The sequence below is a fragment of the Pongo abelii genome, chromosome 6 (genome assembly GCF_028885655.2).
Source record: "Pongo abelii isolate AG06213 chromosome 6, NHGRI_mPonAbe1-v2.0_pri, whole genome shotgun sequence".
Lineage (NCBI taxonomy): Eukaryota > Metazoa > Chordata > Mammalia > Primates > Hominidae > Pongo > Pongo abelii.
The window spans coordinates 99587513-99608590 of record NC_071991.2 but is presented as its reverse complement, the minus strand read 5'-3'; the positions used below and the strand labels follow the sequence as shown (position 1 = coordinate 99608590).

The 21078-nt window shown below is 41.7% G+C and overlaps 2 protein-coding genes across 28 annotated transcripts in view; one reads left to right on the top strand and one right to left on the bottom strand.

Annotated features, from left to right (window-relative positions):
* The window catches only part of FAM185A (family with sequence similarity 185 member A), a 191567-nt gene that overhangs the window by 61522 nt on the left and 108967 nt on the right, over positions 1-21078 (bottom strand). The window contains exons 11-12 of one of the 6 annotated variants that reach the window (XM_063726109.1): positions 10692-10844; positions 10057-10221 (exon numbers count right to left, since the gene is read on the bottom strand). The exons of 3 other annotated variants lie outside the window; for them this stretch is intronic. Coding sequence is in view for 2 of the 3 variants with exons in the window: in XM_054559642.2 (XP_054415617.1) it covers positions 10818-10844 (27 nt within the window). In the remaining variant the exon portion in view is untranslated. Of the gene's footprint in view, positions 1-10056; positions 10222-10691; positions 10845-21078 lie in introns of those variants that run through there. 2 more of the 6 variants (XM_054559642.2, XM_054559643.2) reach the window with 2 other exon arrangements.
* FBXL13 (F-box and leucine rich repeat protein 13) overlaps positions 1-21078 on the top strand; it is a 277460-nt gene that overhangs the window by 224551 nt on the left and 31831 nt on the right. For 20 of the 22 annotated variants that reach the window (XM_054559623.2, XM_054559618.2, XM_054559619.2 and 17 more), the window contains one exon: positions 3081-3164. The exons of the other annotated variants lie outside the window; for them this stretch is intronic. In XM_054559623.2, coding sequence (XP_054415598.1) covers positions 3081-3164 — 84 coding nt within the window. The remainder of the gene's footprint in view (positions 1-3080; positions 3165-21078) is intronic. 22 annotated transcript variants of the gene reach the window in all.

Genomic DNA, 21078 nt, shown 5'->3' with positions numbered 1-21078 from the left:
TCATATGATAGTTCTGTTTTTAGAGAAATTTCTATGCTGTTTTCCATAATCGCTGTATTAATTTATATTTTCACCAACAGTGTATAGGAGTTCTCTTTTATCTGCATCCTCACCAGCATTGTTATTTTTGTCTTTTTGATAATAGCCATTCTAACTGGGGTGAGATGACATCTCATTGTGGTTTTGATGTATGTTTCCCTGATGATGATTTTTCATATATTTGTTGACTATTTGTATGTCTTCTTGAGAGGTTTGGAGGTTCAAGCAGGGGAGTGCAGCTACTTGTATACCCTAGACCAATAACCCATCCTCCTCTATCAGGGTTGGCTATCCTCTTTGACCCAGCACGCAGCTTTGGGGAGGGACACACATGGAACAGTGAGGGAAGAAGGGGACACCTGCCTAGCCAGCCAGATCAGCCGAATCAACCCTGGCAATCAATGGGGTGACAGATATCACAGCCACATCGCCCTCACATATGTCTTCTTTTGAGAAATGTCTGCTTTGTTCCTTTGTTCACTTTTTAATCAGATCATTTGTTTATTTGCTGTTGAGCTGTTTGAGTTCCTTGTATATTCTGGATGTTAGTCCTTTGTTGTATGACTAGTTCACACATCTTCTCCCATTCTATAGGTTGTCTCTTCACTTTGTTTATTGTTTCCTTTGTTGTGTATAATCTTTTTAGTTTGATATCATCCCATTTGTCTGTTTTTGTTTTTGTTGCCTGTGGTTTTGAAGTCTTAGCTGTATAAAATCTTTGCCAAGATCAATGCCCTGAAGCATTCCCCCTATGTTTTCTTCTAATAGCTCTATACTTTCAGGTCTTATGTTTAAGTCTTTAGTCTATTTTGAGTTTATTTTTGTATATGGAGATACAGGAGTCTAGTTTCATTCTTCTACATACAGATATCAAGTTCTCCCAGCACCATTTATTGAAGAGCACCATTTGTTGAAGAATGCATGGATTTTATTATAAATAGTGCTGGTATAAACATTCATGTACAAGTCTTTGTAAACATATGTTTTCACTGCTTTTGGGTATAAACCTAGGAGTAGAATTGCTGGGTCATATTATAACTCTATGTTTAATTTTTGAGGAAATGCCAGACTGTTTTTCAAAGTGGCTGGCTCATTTTACATTTCCACTAGCAGTATATGAGAGTTCCAGTTTGTCCACATCCTCACCAACGCATTTTATTATCTGTATTTTAAATTATAGCCATCCTAGTAGGTATGTTGTGGTATGTCATTATGCATTTATCTAATGGCTAATAATGTTGATCAATTCAATTTTTAGGCCATATGTTTTAATGAACAATTACAGTGATGAGACATGGCATTCTGTTTTAATATTTTAATTTTTAATGATTTTGAATAAAGTAGTAAGCATATATGCTGTTATATGTCATATTTAGCAAATGCACTTCATTTACAGCTCATCTAAAAAATTCTAACTTGACTACATAAAAGTGAAATCTAAGTGAAAACTTCAGAGATAGTTTCATAGGATAAATTTTGTATAGGGTACTAAAACATACTTAGCTATTATCAAGTATAGGGTAAAGAGACAAACTTTGCATCTGTTACTTGATATTTGTGTTCAAACAATTTGGATTCTATTGGGGAATATCTAAACTCTTCCAATTCTTTTAACATGAATAAAATAGCATCCACATCTGGAACCCAGACCACATGTGATGGCTCCACAGGATTTGGTCAGACTTTGTTTTGAAACTGGGAGGCAGAAAACATAATGTGTTCCTAGCAAAAGAATCCACAGTCAACAATAAAATTGAAAGAATGAGGTTGTGTAGAAGAAAAAGATATTCCTGAAGAAACTGAAGAAACAAACAAAAACTTATGGCACAGGAATAAATTCAGCATAAAATAAATGCAAATAAAAGTTATTAAAAAGTTAAAAGAATTCACAGATTTTATTTTGGAGTGGTATGCAATACCATTAAAAGAAATTAGAAATCATAGTTTAAGCAGAGGCTTAAATAAAACACATTTTTCTTAATACAGGCTTTTTTTTTTTTTTTTTTTTTTTTAATGAGAAGGCCCAATCTGTGCATTGGGAATTAAAACAAAACAAAACAAAACAAAACAAAAAAAACAAGATATAATATTTGCATAGCTCATTTTAAATTGTGGTCCAAATGTTGTATTTAAGATCGATAAAATATAAACCAACCCTGCAAATAAAATATAAAAAGGACAAATCTATGTGTCATTTCTGGTATTTTCCCTGCCAGCCAGCCCTGGAATCATAGAATGGCGGGGGGTGGGGGGTGGGTTGGGGGGTGGTGGGGGGAACAACCCTGCTCTTGTCCACCTAGTTTAGGAAGTACATTGTATGGGATTACATAAAAGTAATGTGATCCTGATTGAAAAACAGAAGGATGGCATCAATAAGCCACATTAATCAGTTCCTTATCTGAGTGTTGTGCCAGTAAATTTGGGGAAAAAGTACTGAGAAATGGGACAACACAAGCACACATAAAAAAAATTAAGGCTGAAAGTGCAATCTGTTTTTTTAAATTAAAAAAATCCAAGGCCTTTAACCTGAAAAAGAAGTGATCTATGACTGAATGATTATCTGTCTCTAGGCCTTTATATAAAGATCTATTCTCTTCCTCTTCAAGGGACTAATCATTATAAAATGAGCTAAAGATTTTTAGATGTTTTGGTTAGGCATAAATAAAAATATATTAATAGGTTCTTTATCCACATGAAGTATCTTCAAAATAAATTAGTAAGTTGGATTTGTTTATATTGATTCAGATATTTATCTGGAAACAAGTGGCAAGATAGTAACCTCCTAAGGAGTTTTCTGACTCTGGGATTCCATAAAAGCTTTTGTAAAACATCAGAGACAACCTGAAAATTTTACTTAATGGCATTGCCTAACCTAAGTGGTCTTATGATTTGTTAAGTGTAAAGAAATATGACAGCAGCTAAAATTTTTTAGTTTTCGTAAATGGTTTTTTATGTTGTCAGTTTGTATAAATGGTTATTGGAACTATATATTCCATACTAAATGATAATCACAAAGTGATCTTTATATTAAATATTTTTAGGGTTTGAATGTGCTTTCCAGACATAAAAAATTGAAGGAACTTTCTGTATCCGAATGTTATAGAATCACTGATGATGGAATTCAGGTAAGATCATTAAGATCATCTGTTAAAGAATTAAGATTGAAATTTTTCAAAAAACGGATTAATTCACTTTATTTCTTATTTGCATAGGTTTTTGGGGAATGGGTGGTGTTTGGTTACATGAGTACGTTTTTTAGTGGTAATTTGTGAGATTTTGGTGCACCCATCACCTAAGCAGTATACACTGTACTCAATTTGTAGTCTTTTATTCCTCACTCACTTCCCACCCTTTCCCCCAAGTCCCCAAAATCCATTGCATCATTCACATACCTTTGCATTCTCATAGCTTAGCTCCCAATTATGAGTGAGAACATACAATGTTTGGTTTTCCATTCCTGAGTTACTTCACTTAGAATAATGGTCTCCAATTCCATCCAGGTTACTGCAAATGCCATTATTTCATTTTTATGGCTGAAGAGTATTCCATACCACAATTTCTTTATCCACTCATTGATTGATGGACATTTGGGTTGGTTCCCCGATTTTGCAATTGCGAATTGTGCTTCCATAAGCATGCCTGTGCAAGTATCTTTTTCATACAATGACTTCTTTTCCTCTGGGTAGATACCCAGCAGTGGGATTGCTGGATCAAATGGTAGTTCTACTTTTAGCTCTTTAAGGAGTGTCCACACTGTACTAGTTTATATTCCCACCAGTAGTGCAGAAGTGTTCCCTTTTCACTGCAACCCTGCCAACATCTATTATTTTTTGACTTTTTGATTATGGCCAGTCTTGCAGGAGTAAGATGGTTTTGCCTTGTGGTTTTGGTTTACATTTCCCTGATCATTTGTGATGTTGAGCATTTTTTTTCGTATGTTTGTTAGACACATACAATATTAACTTTAAATGTAAATGGTCTAAATGCTCCAATTAAAAGACACAGACTGGCAAATTGGATAAAGAGTCAAGACCCATCAGTGTGCTGTATTCAGGAAACCCATCTCATATGAAGAGACACACACAGACTCAAAATAAAAGGATGGAGGAAGATCTACCAAGCAAATGGAAAACAAAAAAAGGCAGGAGTTGCAATCCTAGTCTCTGATAAAACAGACTTTAAACCAACAAAGATCAAAAGAGACAAAGAAGGCCATTACATCATGGTAAAGGGATCAATTCAACAAGAAAAGCTAACTATCCTAAATATATATGCACCCAATACAGGAGCACCCAGATTCATAAAGCAAGTCCTGAGTGACCTACAAAGAGACTTAGACTCCCACACAATAATAATGGGAGACTTTAACACCCCACTGTCAACATTAGACAGATCAATGAGACAGAAAGTTAACAAGGATACCCAGGAATTGAACTCAGCTCTGCACCAAGTGGACCTAATAGACATCTACAGAACTCTCCAGCCCAAATCAACAAAATATACATTTTTTTCAGCACCACACCACACCTATTCCAAAATTGACCACATAGTTGGAAGTAAAGCTCTCTTCAGCAAATGTAAAAGATCAGAAATTATAACAAACTGTCTCTCAGACCACAGTGCAATCAAACTAGAACTCAGGATTAAGAAACTCACTCAAAACCGCTCAACTACATGGAAACTGAACAACCTGCTCCTGAATGACTACTGGGTACATAACAAAATGAAGGCAGAAATAAAGATGTTCTTTGAAACCAATGAGAACAAAGACACAACATACCAGAATCTCTGGGACACATTCAAAGCAGTGTGTAGAGGGAAATTTATAGCACTAAATGCCTACAAGAGAAAGCAGAAAAGATCCAAAATTGACACCCTAACATCACAATTAAAAGAACTAGAAAAGCAAGAGCAAACACATTCAAAAGCTAGCAGAAGGCAAGAAATAACTAAAATCAGAGCAGAACTGAAGGAAATAGAGACACAAAAAACCCTTCAAAAAATTAATGAATCCAGGAGCTGGTTTTTTGAAAGGATCAACAAAATTGATAGACCGCTAGCAAGACTAATAAAGAAGAAAAGAGAGAAGAATCAAATAGACGGCAATAAAAAATGATAAAGGGGATATCACCACTGATCCCACAGAAATACAAACTACCATCAGAGAATACTACAAACACCTCTACACAAATAAACTAGAAAATCTAGAAGAAATGGATAAATTCCTCGACACATACACCCTCCCAAGACTAAACCAGGAAGAAGTAGACTCGCTGAATAGACCAATAACAGGCTCTGAAATTGTGGCAATAATCAATAGCTTACCAACCAAAAAGAGTCCAGGACCAGAAGGAGTCACAGCCGAATTCTGCCAGAGGTACAAGGAGGAGCTGGTACCATTCCTTCTGAAACTATTCCAGTCAATAGAAAAAGAGGGAATCCTCCCTAACTCATTTTATGAGGCCAGCATCATCCTGATACCAAAGCCGGGCAGAGACACAACCAAAAAACAGAATTTTAGACCAATATCCTTGATGAACATTGATGCAAAAATCCTCAATAAAATACTGGCAAACGGAATGCAGCAGCACATCAAAAAGCTTATCCACCATGATCAAGTGGGCTTCATCCCTGGGATGCAAGGCTGGTTCAATATACACAAATCAATAAATGTAATCCAGCATATAAACAGAACCAAAGACAAAAACCACATGATTATCTCAATAGATGCAGAAAAGGCCTTTGACAAAATTCAACAACCTTTCATGCTAAAAACTCTCAATAAATTAGGTACTGATGGGACGTATCTCAAAATAAGAGCTATCTATGACAAACCCACAGCCAATATCATACTGAATGGGCAAAAACTGGAAGCATTCCCTTTGAAAACTGGCACAAGACAGGGATGCCCTCTCTCACCACTCCTATTCAACATAGTGCTGGAAGTTCTGGCCAGGGCAATTAGGCAGGAGAAGGAAATCAAGGGTATTCAATTAGGAAAAGAGGAAGTCAAATTGTCCCTGTTTGCAGATGACATGATTGTATATCTAGAAAACCCCATTGTCTCAGCCCAAAATCTCCTTAAGCTGATAGGCAACTTCAGCAAAGTCTCAGGATACAAAATCAATGTACAAAAATCACAAGCATTCTTATACACCAATAACAGACAAACAGAGAGCCAAATCATGAGTGAACTCCCATTCACAATTGCTTCAAAGAGAATAAAATACCTAGGAATCCAACTTACAAGGGACGTGAAGGACCTCTTCAAGGAGAACTACAAACCACTGCTCAATGAAATAAAAGAGGATACAAACAAATGGAAGAACATTCCATGCTCATGGGGAGGAAGAATCAATATCGTGAAAATGGCCATACTGCCCAAGGTAATTTATAGATTCAATGCCATCCCCATCAAACTACCAATGACTTTCTTCACAGAATTGGAAAAAACTACTTTAAAGTTCATATGGAACCAAAAAAGAGCCCGCATCGCCAAGTCAATCCTAAGCCAAAAGAACAAAGCTGGAGGCATCACGCTACCTGACTTCAAACTATACTACAAGGCTACAGTAACCAAGACAGCATGGTACTGGTACCAAAACAGACATATAGATCAATGGAACAGAACAGAGCTCTCAGAAATAATGCTGCATATCTACAACTATCTGATCTTTGACAAACCTGAGAAAAACAAGCAATGGGGAAAGGATTCCCTTTTTCATAAATGGTGCTGGGAAAACTGGCTAGCCATATGTAGAAAGCTGAAACTGGATCCCTTCCTTACACCTTATACAAAAATCAATTCAAGATGGATTAATGCCTTAAACGTTAGACATTTGTATAGCTTCTTTTGAGAATTGTCTGTTCATGTCTTTAGCCCACTTTTTGATGGGACTGTTTGTTTTTTTCTTGCTAATTTGTTTGAGTTTGTTGTAGATTTTGGATTTCAGTCCTTTGTCAGATGTATAGATTGTGAAGATTTTCTCCCACTCTGTTCATTGTCTGTTTACTCTGCTGACTGTTTCTTTTGCTGTGCAGAAAGTTTTAGTTTAATTAAGTACAAATTGAATAAATTTTGTGGGTCACATTAGAAAAAACAGAAATGGATTGGAAATGTAACAACACATATGTGATCTTAGTTGAACCAAGTTCACCTCCAGGCTCTTAGTTAGGTTTCCACAGCCAAAGTGATTGAGATTTATTTTCCCATTTTTCCCTGTCTACTCTCTCCCTTCCTCATGTGAGATTCAAAATAAACAGGAATATTTTACATGGAGAGCGATGAACTGTAGTGTGGTAAAAGTCTTCTCATATAAACAAAGTATTCTGTCGATAGAAATGTTATATGATCTAATCATGAAAGTTGGGGGAGTTTGAAAAGTTATGCCAGATACTCAACAATTAGGAACTTAAGTTACTCAAACATAGTTCCTAACATCCTTTATGGGAATGGAAAGCATGAGATAAGTAATTGGCTAGGATAAATGATTACATGCTCAATTGATTCTTCAAGAGCTTGCGAGAAAAGTAAAATTCCTAGACCTAATCTTAAGTGATATGTAGGAAGTCATAAAGTACATATTGTGAGCAAGCCACAGTGTAATTTTTTCATCACTTTAAGCATATCAATATGCTGTTAGAAAAAACCCCAAAGTCATGTGTCATACATGTATTGAACAAGAAGGGAAGCAGTAACCTAGGAATGCAAGCACTGAAACACATTGGAAGTTCTAGATAAATGTGCCTTGAGAGTTTAAAACCCCAACCACTCATAAAAACCGGAAGCTAAAGCAGGAATAGAAAGAGAGGGAGAAAGAAAGAGAAAGAGAGAGAGAGAGAAAGAAAGAGAAAGAGAGAGAGAGAGAAAGAAGAAGAAGAAGGAGAAGGAAGAGGAGGAGAGGAGGAGGAAGAAGAAAAGAAGGAGGAGGAGAGGAAGGAAAGGGAAGAAAGGAAGGGAGGGAGGGAGGGAAAGAAGGAAGGAAGGAGGGAGGGAGAGGGAGGGAGGGAAGAAAGAGAGAAAGAAAAACCTATAAAAGGGTTTATCCCACAAATAGGAAGATAATGCAATAACAACTGAGAAATCCACAGAGCATGGCAAACCTGAAATTATCTCTGTCAATTTGAAGTAGACTTTCCAAGAAGTGTTAACATGACTAATAGGAGAGTGTTAAAATACCATCCCAACTAGTGGGCTGTAGAGGATTCCAGGTCAAAAGATGCTCTAGACCTCTAGCATTGAATTCTAAACTTCTGGAGTTGAAAGAATCTTAGAAACATCTAAAGCAACTCCCTAATGTTAAGGCAGTAAGAATAAAAAATTACCTCAAAGGCCAAGAGGGCTTAAATGACTGGCCCAAAGTCTTATACCTTCTCAGCAAACTAATTCAGTGACAGTTTTATGGAAATGAAAGGTAGAAACGGAGAACTGCTGTTCTGAATGGTTGTTTGACAGCTTAGTGAGAAAAAATGTTTTCAAATTATTTTTGCTGTTTCTCACTGGGTCTGCTGTTTCTCACTGGGAACAATGTAATCATACTTAAGGGAATCTGCTTTAAGGAGCATTAGTGTCACATAATGTCAATTTCCCCCAATTTTAGACCGGGGATACTAATGTTCTAAGAAGTCCCTAAGAAATCTGCCTGGTAGTATATTTAATAGTGTAGAGTTAAATAAATGAACACAAAACAAATATCCCAGAGAGGACTAGAAACTTCCATATTGGAAAGATTGTAACTCTTTAATAACAAAAAGGGTTACGAATCATTTAGATGTATGTAACCTACTAAGAGAAAAAGTTGAAAGATTCCTCTAAAGTTAAGCCATGGTTTACCTGCTGCAATTAACTTAAGGGTTAAACATGCATTTATACAAAGCTTTATCTATGAATATGATATAGTCAGGCTTTCAAAAGATCTTTGACAAGGTGATAGACTAGACAAAACAGTTTAAAATATTAACATTTTTAATACTGGGTTATATTTCTCATATGGTGATCAATTATATTTGACCAATAACTAGAAATCATTTAGAAATATTGAAACGTACCATGGTGATGACATAGCCTCTTAATATGCATCATTGATTAATTTTTAGATGCTCCTCTCATCCTTGCGATGAAGGAGTATTGGCCAAAGTTTTGTGTTAAGTATCAGGAGACCAGTGTTTTCTGTCATTCTTTTTTGATTCTATGGGGTCCAGACATTTTTCTTTTCACTCTTTGGAGCCTAAAAATTGTACTATTTTTAGGTGCTCTGAGATTGTAGATGAAAGCATTTACCCATTTGCTAACTATATGACCATACAGCTGAGTTCTGGCATATCTTTAAAACAATTTAATCTTTTACAAACTGACATGTATTTATTTTCAGTAATCTAAAAGATTAGTTGTTCTATTCAAATTCATGAACAATAAATTTTTCTTTTTTTTTTCTAAAAAAACAAAACAAAACAGGATACATGTGCAGAACATGCAGGTTTGTTCCTAGGTATGTGTGTGTCATGGTGGTTTGCTGCACCTATTGACCAGTACTCTGAGTTCCCTCCCCTCACCCTCAACCCTGAAATTTTTCTTTTTCATCATTTCTCATCCTTCTTTTTCATCATTTCTCATCCTTCTTTTTCTCCTCCCTGCTTTTGGCACGTGTGTGTCTGTGTTGTGGCTTTTAACCAGTTTTACCTCTTCCAAGGTTCATACTTCTGGGCATATGGTAATCTTTCCCCTTGCCTCCTCCAGCCCAATTATTAAGTCCCAAAAGGCAACAGACAAAGCTGGGGGAGGAGAAAGTGACTTACAAACTAATTTCACAATTCCTTACCTGGATTTAAAAAGAGAGGGAAAGAGAATAAAATAAAGTGAGTAAATTGAGATGTTTAGATTATCTGCACTTTATCAAGAATGCTCTCTCGTTACTTAGAAAAGGTAACTATAGGAGAGATTCTGTTTTTAGCACAAGACATTGAAAATTTACACACTACATAATTCGCTTAATGAGAAAAAAATGAATAAATTTTTTACCCTGGTTAGGTTTTGCAAGAGTTGTGAACATAATAAGAATAAAAAATTACCTCATTTTAGTGTTTAGTGGAAACCATAGCACATGCAGAGTCAGTGTCTGGAGCCTCAGATGTATTGACTTTTAGGATCTGGCTTTAATTACTTTCTCCAACGTTAGTTCTTTTCTGAGAACAACAGACATTCAATGATTATGTTACACTAAAATTATTTGGTGCTCTTGAAAGGCATTTTGGAGAAGATGTTTAATGCAGCTGTAACTGAGCATTTCTTAAGAAATCGTTTTCTTGAGGATTTTATGAGGTCAGTTAAATAACAGACAGCCAAGTATGGCAAAGAAATTGGCTTAAATGCAGTGTTACAGTTCAGACATATTAGAAGTTCCATCTTAATAAGTTGTTTTGATAGAACCAATGGAATAAATCCAATTATTTACTCTGGTTGCTTTTTTTTTGAGACGGAGTTTCGCTCTTGTTGCCCAAGCTGGAGTGCAATGGCATGATCTCGACTCACTACAACCTCCGCTTCCTGGGTTCAAGTGATTCCCCTGCCTCAGCCTCCCAAGTAGCTGGGATTACCGGCATGCACCACCATTCCTGGCTAATTTTTTGTATTTTTAGTAGAAATGGGATTTCACCATGTTGGGCAGACTCGTCTCGAACTCCTGACCTCAGCTGATCCACCTGCCTCGGCCTCCCAAACTGCTGGAATTATGGGTGTGAGGCGCTGCGCCTGGCCTCTGGTTGCTTTTTATACTCTTCATCTAGTTTGCATTTCTCATTCCTCTTTCCTAGAATGAAGCATAATATAAATACATTTATATAATATCCATACACACGAATGTGTATTTTTTATGCAGATTATCTCTAAATGAAAATCTTGCAGCTAGACAAAAATTTCTAATTATTTCAGTGTTAGTAGGTTGAGGTAGTTGATTAAGAAATGTCTGGCCGCTAATGTCATTAGCAGGAGAAAATCAGGTTTCATTAGGATACACCAGAAGGACTCACAGGTGTGTATGCAGTGAAAGTGTGCATATATGTGTGTTTACATGCAAATATATGTAAAGGTACATCTATGTCTAGTATATGTAGGTAAATTAAATATATGTATACACCTTGGTATATATTAGATCATATACATATGTCAATGTGTATATGTATTTATTACACCCAAATTGTGTATAGAGAGACGCTATATGATTATACATTTCTAGGCTAAAACCAATAGATGATGGTCAGTATTCAAAGCAGATAATAAAAATTGGTTTGTTGGTCAGGTGCAGTGGTTCACACCTGTAATCTCAGCACTTTGGGAGGCCGAGGTGGGTGGGTTACCTGAGGCCAGGAGTTTGAGACCAGCCTGCCCAACATGGTGAAACCTTGTCTCTACTAAAAATACAAAAAAATTAGCCAGGCATAGTGGCGCACACGTGTAGTCCCAGCTACTCCGGAGGCTGAGACAGGAGAATCACTTGAACCCGGGAGGCGGAGGTTGCAATGAGCCGAGATCGCACCACTGCACTCCAGCCTGGGCGACAGAGAGAGACTCCATCTCAAAAAAAAGAAAAAAAAGAAAAAAAAATTGGGTGTTAAAGAATTACCTTTTTGTCTACATTTTATTTTAAAAATTAATCATCTATTTAAATGACAAAGCTCTTTTTCCTGTGGAAGTGTGTGGATTAGCTCTCTGATAGCAAAAGTAATAATATAATTTAGGGAATGTGGGACTAGCTGTCAAGAGTCCTAATTTTTATTCCAATTCTGCCTCTTACATGGCCACATTTTCTTAAGCAATTCACTCAGCCCACAGCGCTTCATTCCCCTACAGTGACTGCAATGCAATTCACTCAGCCCCCAGCGATTCATTCCCCTACAGTGACTGCAATGCAATTCACTCAGCCCACAGCGCTTCATTCCCCTGCAGTGACTGCAATGCAATTCACTCAGCCCACAGCGCTTCATTCCCCTACAGTGACTGCAATGCAATTCACTCAGCCCACAGCGCTTCATTCCCCTACAGTGACTGCAATGCAATTCACTCAGCCCCCAGCGATTCATTCCCCTACAGTGACTGCAATGCAATTCACTCAGCCCACAGCGCTTCATTCCCCTGCAGTGACTGCAATGCAATTCACTCAGCCCACAGCGCTTCATTCCCCTACAGTGACTGCAATGCAATTCACTCAGCCCACAGCGCTTCATTCCCCTACAGTGACTGCAGTGCAATTCACTCAGCCCACAGCGATTCATTCCCCTACAGTGACTGCAGTGCAATTCACTCAGCCCACAGCGCTTCATTCCCCTACAGTGACTGCAGTGCAATTCACTCAGCCCACAGCGATTCATTCCCCTACAGTGACTGCAATGCAATTCACTCAGCCCACAGCGCTTCATTCCCCTACAGTGACTGCAGTGCAATTCACTCAGCCCCCAGCGATTCATTCCCCTACAGTGACTGCAGTGCAATTCACTCAGCCCACAGCGCTTCATTCCCCTACAGTGACTGCAATGCAATTCACTCAGCCCCCAGCGATTCATTCCCCTACAGTGACTGCAATGCAATTCACTCAGCCCACAGCGCTTCATTCCCCTACAGTGACTGCAATGCAATTCACTCAGCCCACAGCGCTTCATTCCCCTACAGTGACTGCAGTGCAATTCACTCAGCCCACAGCGCTTCATTCCCCTACAGTGACTGCAGTGCAATTCACTCAGCCCACAGCGCTTCATTCCCCTACAGTGGCTGCAGTGCAATTCACTCAGCCCACAGCGATTCATTCCCCTACAGTGACTGCAATGCAATTCACTCAGCCCACAGCGCTTCATTCCCCTACAGTGACTGCAGTGCAATTCACTCAGCCCACAGCGCTTCATTCCCCTGCAGTGACTGCAGTGCAATTCACTCAGCCCACAGCGCTTCATTCCCCTACAGTGGCTGCAGTGCAATTCACTCAGCCCACAGCGCTTCATTCCCCTACAGTGGCTGCAGTGCAATTCACTCAGCCCCCAGCGCTTCATTCCCCTACAGTGACTGCAATGCAATTCACTCAGCCCCCAGCGATTCATTCCCCTACAGTGACTGCAATGCAATTCACTCAGCCCACAGCGCTTCATTCCCCTACAGTGACTGCAATGCAATTCACTCAGCCCACAGCGCTTCATTCCCCTACAGTGACTGCAGTGCAATTCACTCAGCCCCCAGCGCTTCATTCCCCTACAGTGACTGCAATGCAATTCACTCAGCCCCCAGCGATTCATTCCCCTACAGTGGCTGCAGTGCAATTCACTCAGCCCACAGCGCTTCATTCCCCTACAGTGACTGCAGTGCAATTCACTCAGCCCACAGCGATTCATTCCCCTACAGTGACTGCAATGCAATTCACTCAGCCCACAGCGCTTCATTCCCCTACAGTGACTGCAGTGCAATTCACTCAGCCCACAGCGATTCATTCCCCTACAGTGGCTGCAGTGCAATTCACTCAGCCCACAGCGCTTCATTCCCCTACAGTGGCTGCAGTGCAATTCACTCAGCCCACAGCGCTTCATTCCCCTACAGTGGCTGCAGTGCAATTCACTCAGCCCACAGCGCTTCATTCCCCTACAGTGGCTGCAGTGCAATTCACTCAGCCCACAGCGATTCATTCCCCTACAGTGACTGCAGTGCAATTCACTCAGCCCCCAGCGATTCATTCCCCTACAGTGGCTGCAGTGCAATTCACTCAGCCCACAGCGATTCATTCCCCTACAGTGACTGCAATGCAATTCACTCAGCCCACAGCGATTCATTCCCCTACAGTGGCTGCAGTGCAATTCACTCAGCCCCCAGCGATTCATTCCCCTACAGTGACTGCAATGCAATTCACTCAGCCCACAGCGATTCATTCCCCTACAGTGGCTGCAGTGCAATTCACTCAGCCCACAGCGATTCATTCCCCTACAGTGACTGCAGTGCAATTCACTCAGCCCACAGCGCTTCATTCCCCTACAGTGACTGCAATGCAATTCACTCAGCCCACAGCGCTTCATTCCCCTACAGTGGCTGCAGTGCAATTCACTCAGCCCACAGCGATTCATTCCCCTACAGTGGCTGCAATGCAATTCACTCAGCCCACAGCGCTTCATTCCCCTACAGTGACTGCAATGCAATTCACTCAGCCCACAGCGATTCATTCCCCTGCAGTGACTGCAGTGCAATTCACTCAGCCCACAGCGCTTCATTCCCCTACAGTGACTGCAATGCAATTCACTCAGCCCACAGCGATTCATTCCCCTACAGTGACTGCAATGCAATTCACTCAGCCCCCAGCGATTCATTCCCCTACAGTGACTGCAGTGCAATTCACTCAGCCCACAGCGCTTCATTCCCCTACAGTGACTGCAGTGCAATTCACTCAGCCCACAGCGCTTCATTCCCCTACAGTGACTGCAATGCAATTCACTCAGCCCACAGCGCTTCATTCCCCTACAGTGACTGCAATGCAATTCACTCAGCCCACAGCGCTTCATTCCCCTGCAGTGACTGCAGTGCAATTCACTCAGCCCACAGCGCTTCATTCCCCTACAGTGGCTGCAGTGCAATTCACTCAGCCCACAGCGCTTCATTCCCCTACAGTGGCTGCAATGCAATTCACTCAGCCCACAGCGATTCATTCCCCTACAGTGACTGCAGTGCAATTCACTCAGCCCACAGCGCTTCATTCCCCTACAGTGACTGCAGTGCAATTCACTCAGCCCACAGCGATTCATTCCCCTACAGTGACTGCAGTGCAATTCACTCAGCCCACAGCGCTTCATTCCCCTACAGTGGCTGCAGTGCAATTCACTCAGCCCACAGCGATTCATTCCCCTACAGTGGCTGCAGTGCAATTCACTCAGCCCACAGCGATTCATTCCCCTACAGTGACTGCAGTGCAATTCACTCAGCCCACAGCGCTTCATTCCCCTACAGTGACTGCAATGCAATTCACTCAGCCCCCAGCGATTCATTCCCCTACAGTGGCTGCAGTGCAATTCACTCAGCCCACAGCGATTCATTCCCCTACAGTGACTGCAGTGCAATTCACTCAGCCCACAGCGATTCATTCCCCTACAGTGACTGCAGTGCAATTCACTCAGCCCACAGCGATTCATTCCCCTGCAGTGACTGCAGTGCAATTCACTCAGCCCACAGCGCTTCATTCCCCTACAGTGACTGCAGTGCAATTCACTCAGCCCACAGCGCTTCATTCCCCTACAGTGACTGCAATGCAATTCACTCAGCCCACAGCGCTTCATTCCCCTACAGTGACTGCAATGCAATTCACTCAGCCCACAGCGCTTCATTCCCCTACAGTGACTGCAGTGCAATTCACTCAGCCCACAGCGCTTCATTCCCCTACAGTGACTGCAATGCAATTCACTCAGCCCACAGCGCTTCATTCCCCTACAGTGACTGCAGTGCAATTCACTCAGCCCCCAGCGCTTCATTCCCCTACAGTGACTGCAGTGCAATTCACTCAGCCCACAGCGCTTCATTCCCCTACAGTGACTGCAATGCAATTCACTCAGCCCACAGCGCTTCATTCCCCTACAGTGGCTGCAATGCAATTCACTCAGCCCACAGCGATTCATTCCCCTACAGTGACTGCAGTGCAATTCACTCAGCCCACAGCGCTTCATTCCCCTACAGTGACTGCAGTGCAATTCACTCAGCCCACAGCGATTCATTCCCCTACAGTGACTGCAGTGCAATTCACTCAGCCCACAGCGCTTCATTCCCCTACAGTGGCTGCAGTGCAATTCACTCAGCCCACAGCGATTCATTCCCCTACAGTGGCTGCAGTGCAATTCACTCAGCCCACAGCGATTCATTCCCCTACAGTGACTGCAGTGCAATTCACTCAGCCCACAGCGCTTCATTCCCCTACAGTGACTGCAATGCAATTCACTCAGCCCCCAGCGATTCATTCCCCTACAGTGGCTGCAGTGCAATTCACTCAGCCCACAGCGATTCATTCCCCTACAGTGACTGCAGTGCAATTCACTCAGCCCACAGCGCTTCATTCCCCTACAGTGGCTGCAATGCAATTCACTCAGCCCACAGCGATTCATTCCCCTACAGTGACTGCAATGCAATTCACTCAGCCCACAGCGATTCATTCCCCTACAGTGACTGCAATGCAATTCACTCAGCCCACAGCGCTTCATTCCCCTACAGTGACTGCAATGCAATTCACTCAGCCCACAGCGATTCATTCCCCTACAGTGACTGCAATGCAATTCACTCAGCCCACAGCGATTCATTCCCCTACAGTGACTGCAATGCAATTCACTCAGCCCACAGCGCTTCATTCCCCTACAGTGACTGCAGTGCAATTCACTCAGCCCACAGCGATTCATTCCCCTACAGTGACTGCAGTGCAATTCACTCAGCCCACAGCGATTCATTCCCCTACAGTGACTGCAGTGCAATTCACTCAGCCCACAGCGATTCATTCCCCTGCAGTGACTGCAGTGCAATTCACTCAGCCCACAGCGCTTCATTCCCCTACAGTGACTGCAGTGCAATTCACTCAGCCCACAGCGCTTCATTCCCCTACAGTGACTGCAATGCAATTCACTCAGCCCACAGCGCTTCATTCCCCTACAGTGACTGCAATGCAATTCACTCAGCCCACAGCGCTTCATTCCCCTACAGTGACTGCAGTGCAATTCACTCAGCCCACAGCGCTTCATTCCCCTACAGTGACTGCAATGCAATTCACTCAGCCCACAGCGCTTCATTCCCCTACAGTGACTGCAGTGCAATTCACTCAGCCCCCAGCGCTTCATTCCCCTACAGTGACTGCAGTGCAATTCACTCAGCCCACAGCGCTTCATTCCCCTACAGTGACTGCAATGCAATTCACTCAGCCCACAGCGCTTCATTCCCCTACAGTGGCTGCAATGCAATTCACTCAGCCCACAGCGATTCATTCCCCTACAGTGACTGCAGTGCAATTCACTCAGCCCACAGCGATTCATTCCCCTGCAGTGACTGCAGTGCAATTCACTCAGCCCACAGCGATTCATTCCCCTACAGTGACTGCAATGCAATTCACTCAGCCCACAGCGCTTCATTCCCCTACAGTGACTGCAGTGCAATTCACTCAGCCCCCAGCGCTTCATTCCCCTACAGTGACTGCAATGCAATTCACTCAGCCCCCAGCGCTTCATTCCCCTACAGTGACTGCAGTGCAATTCACTCAGCCCACAGCGATTCATTCCCCTACAGTGACTGCAATTGTGAAGCAGACAGGAGCTTGCACCCTAGAGCAGGGGTAGGCTTTTTTTTTTTCTGTAAAGTTTTGAAGGGTCAGGTAGTTTCTGTTTTAGGCTTTGCAAGGCATACAGTCTCTGTTGCAACTTCCCAGCTTTGCCATTGAGCATAGAAACAGCCATAGACAATATGTAAATAAATGAGAGTTGCTGTATTCCAATAAAACTTTATTTATGGACACTGAAAATTTGAATTTCATATCATTTTCACATATCATGAAATATTATTCTTCTTTTGCTTTTTTTTTCAACCATTCAAAATATATAAACACTATTCTTAGAGTGTAGGCCATACAGAACTACAGGTTAGCTGGGCAGGCGGACAGCCACTGTCAGTGAGCATTGAGCCTGTGGCTGTCATAAGCAAATGCTCTTTGTGCTCTCTACCCTGCAGCCTGGTGGGCTGGCTGTGCTCGCATAGGTGGCCTGTAGCTGTCCCAAAGTTCAGCCACTTTGGTCATGTCCATTAAGCTTAGGAACGATTCTTAAGCTTTCTTAGTACAACACTGGGATATTATTTGCAATTAGCAAGTTGGAAAGAGCTTAGATGATTAATTAGGCTGCTCCATACCTTCATGTAAGATCATGCTCAAACCATCTCATTTCAGATTTTGGTTTTTTGAGACGGAGTCTTGCTCTGTTGCCCAGGCTTATATGGAGTGGCACGATCTTGGCTCACTGCAACCTCTTTCTTCCAGGCTCAGACGATTCTCCCACCTCAGCCTTCCGAGCAGCTGGGATTACTGGCATGTGCCATCATCCTCAGCTCATTTTTGTATTTTTAGTAGAGATGGTGTTTCACCATGTTGGCCGAGGCTGGTCTTGAACTCCTGACCTCAGGTGATCTGCCTGCCTCAGCCTCCCAAAGTGCCAGAATTATAGGCGTCAGCCACCATGCCCAGCCTCAGATTAATTAATTTTGTGAAAATGTGACCATCTTGCTCAGTGATTGAACACAAAACATTTTGGATTAGACTTTCCATGTAGAGGACATGGATAATCTGTTTGTTTTTTGAAAACAGAAATCATTATAATTTTTTTTTTAAATGATGAGGCTAGGTTTAGTGGGTTAGGCAGATATATAAGCAGAAAAATTCAATACTATGTGGTGGTTGTCAGCTAATAACAATTTAGCCCTTACTACATGTCAGGCACTGTTGTATTTTCCATGTATTAATTTGCTACTTTATGAGGTAGGCAATACTTTTAATTCCATTTTACAAACTGGAGGTTCCAAGAGGTTAAAAACTTCTCCCAAGTCATGAAACAAGTAAGTACATGAGCTAGTGTATAAAATGTCTAATTCCAAAAGGATGCTTTTAGTCATAATGCTGTGATAAAGGTATGTAGGAGGCTATGGGAGGATTCAGGCAAGGTACCTAATCCAGCATGGGAATGCCAGGGAAGTTTATCTGTCAGAAAAATCACTTTAACAAGGAATGTGGAAGTTAGATTGAAGAGCAGAAGGGGAAAAGGAGAGTGAAGGTAGGAATATAAGAGGTTTTTGTTGTAGTCCAGGGGTGACAGGATAGCAACCTGAACAAGGGAAGTAACAGGGAGGCTGGGGAGAAGGAAATGGATTAGGGAACATTTAGATAGCAAAATCCATGAAACTGTTGACAGTTCAGATGAGGGATGAGTGTGAAGATGTGGTTAAAGACGATGTCCATGCATCTGACTTGGCTGCCAGGAATGTTGGTGGTGTCCCCACTTTCAAGTGCTATGAACTACCAAGATCTATTCAGTATTTTGGCACTTACTGTTGTCAAAATTTCTCTTCTTGTGAGTGTGTGATTTATAGGAAATATATATATTTTGGTCTTTGTCCACAGTCCTGGCATAGAGCTCCTTAAAGGGCTTGTAACTTTCTGAGCAATAGGGGTAATAGGTATCTTTTGTTCTAATATTTGGTCTTTGACCATGGTTCCTGATGCAGAACTCCTAATTCCTTGGAGTTTCCTGGGTGTATCTTCTGTTCTAATGAGGTGACTCTTGGTGAGTTCTTGGTTGGGGGCTGGTCATGAGAAAGGCCAGGCCACGATTAGAATCTTGGAACTTTCTGCTCCATTCTCCATCCTTTGGGAAGGGGAGAGGGGCTGGAGATTGAGCTAATAATTGATGGTGTCTACATGACGAAGCCCCCATAAAAATCCCTGAACTACAGGGTTTAGAGTACTTCCAGTTGGCGAACACATCCATATGCCAGGAGAGGGGTGCACTCCAACTCTGTGGGGACAGAAGTTCCTGCACTCAGGACCTCTACACCTAGCCCTATGTACCTTTTCATCTGGCTGTTCATTGGCATCCTTTATTATATAATAAGCTGGTAAACATGTTTCCCTGAATTATTTGAGTTGTCCTAGCAAATTATCAAGCCCAAGGAGGTAGTTATGGGAACCCAAATATATAGCTGGTTCATCAGAAGTCCAAGTGACAACCTGGGACTTGCGATTGACATCTGAAATCTACTGGGATTGAGCTCTTAACCTGTGGGGTCTGTGCTAACTCCAGTTAATGTCAGAATTGAATTAAATTGTAGAACATCCAGTTGGTGTCACAGAATTGGTCAGTGTGTAGAAAAACCCACACATCTGGTATCGGAAGTGAAGTGTTCTGGAAGTATTGAGAGTGGTGTGACTATAGAGAAAAAAAACAGTTTTTTTTATACGGCATGATTTTGTCTGTGTTTCTCTAAGCTCTCTTCACCCCTCCACTCTTACGACACAGTCTTTTAGGCATTCTCTCTCCCACTCTATCTCTAGGTTTGTGGCAGCCGCAGGAAGGCTAAGGGAGCTGTTTGAATTTGTTTTTACTCTACCTACAAGTAATTTGAAGGCTGTATTGTTCTCTTAGTTCTAGTAATGATGAAATGTATGGGTCCTGTGCAGTTTTATTTCTTTTCTCTTTATATTTTCTGGTTTGGAGGGGAGGCGAAGATTCAGACTTAGATAATCGTCATTGTTCTCCAAACCCAAACATAGCTCCCTCTTGTCTTTTATTAACTATAAAAGATAATTAACAAATGACTCTGAAATTAATTATGAAAAAGTATCTCTAATAGAGACAGTTAATCTGCTTTTTAAAGCCCTGAAACCAGAATGCAGTGGGTAGTATTTATAATTACACAAAAGAAGGAAGTCTGTGGTAGTGGTTCAGCCTCATCTGCTCTCTTCTCTTTTCTGCCTGGTTTGTGGCTTATATTCTTCACAAGCTGGTTTACTAATATCTTGCAGATGGCACCACTGATGAATTTTAAGGGTGTAACCTAGGTCAGCACCTTGTTGTCTGATGATCACTTAGGTATCTGACTTCGGCTTATGGAGTATAAATGGCAGTAGAGATACTAGAACCTCCACTTCTCTCATTGTCCTCTTCAGACCCCTTCTTTTTTGAGACCCTCAATCTTGCTCTAGCTGCTTCACATTGGATTTTTAAATTTTTATTATTATTTTTTTTTTATTAAGATAGAGTCTCGTTCTGTCGCTCAGGCTGGAGTGCAGTGGCACGATCTTGGCTCATTGCAACCTCCGCCGCCTGGATTCAAGCGATTCTCCTGTCTCAACCTCTGGAGTAGCTGGGATTACAGATGCCCATGACCAGGTCTGGCTAATTTTTTGTATTTTTAGTAGAGATGGGGTTTCACCACGTTGGCCAGGCTGGTCTCAAACTCCTGACCTCAAGTGATCCACCCGCCTTGGCCTCCTGAAGTGCTAGGATTACAGACAT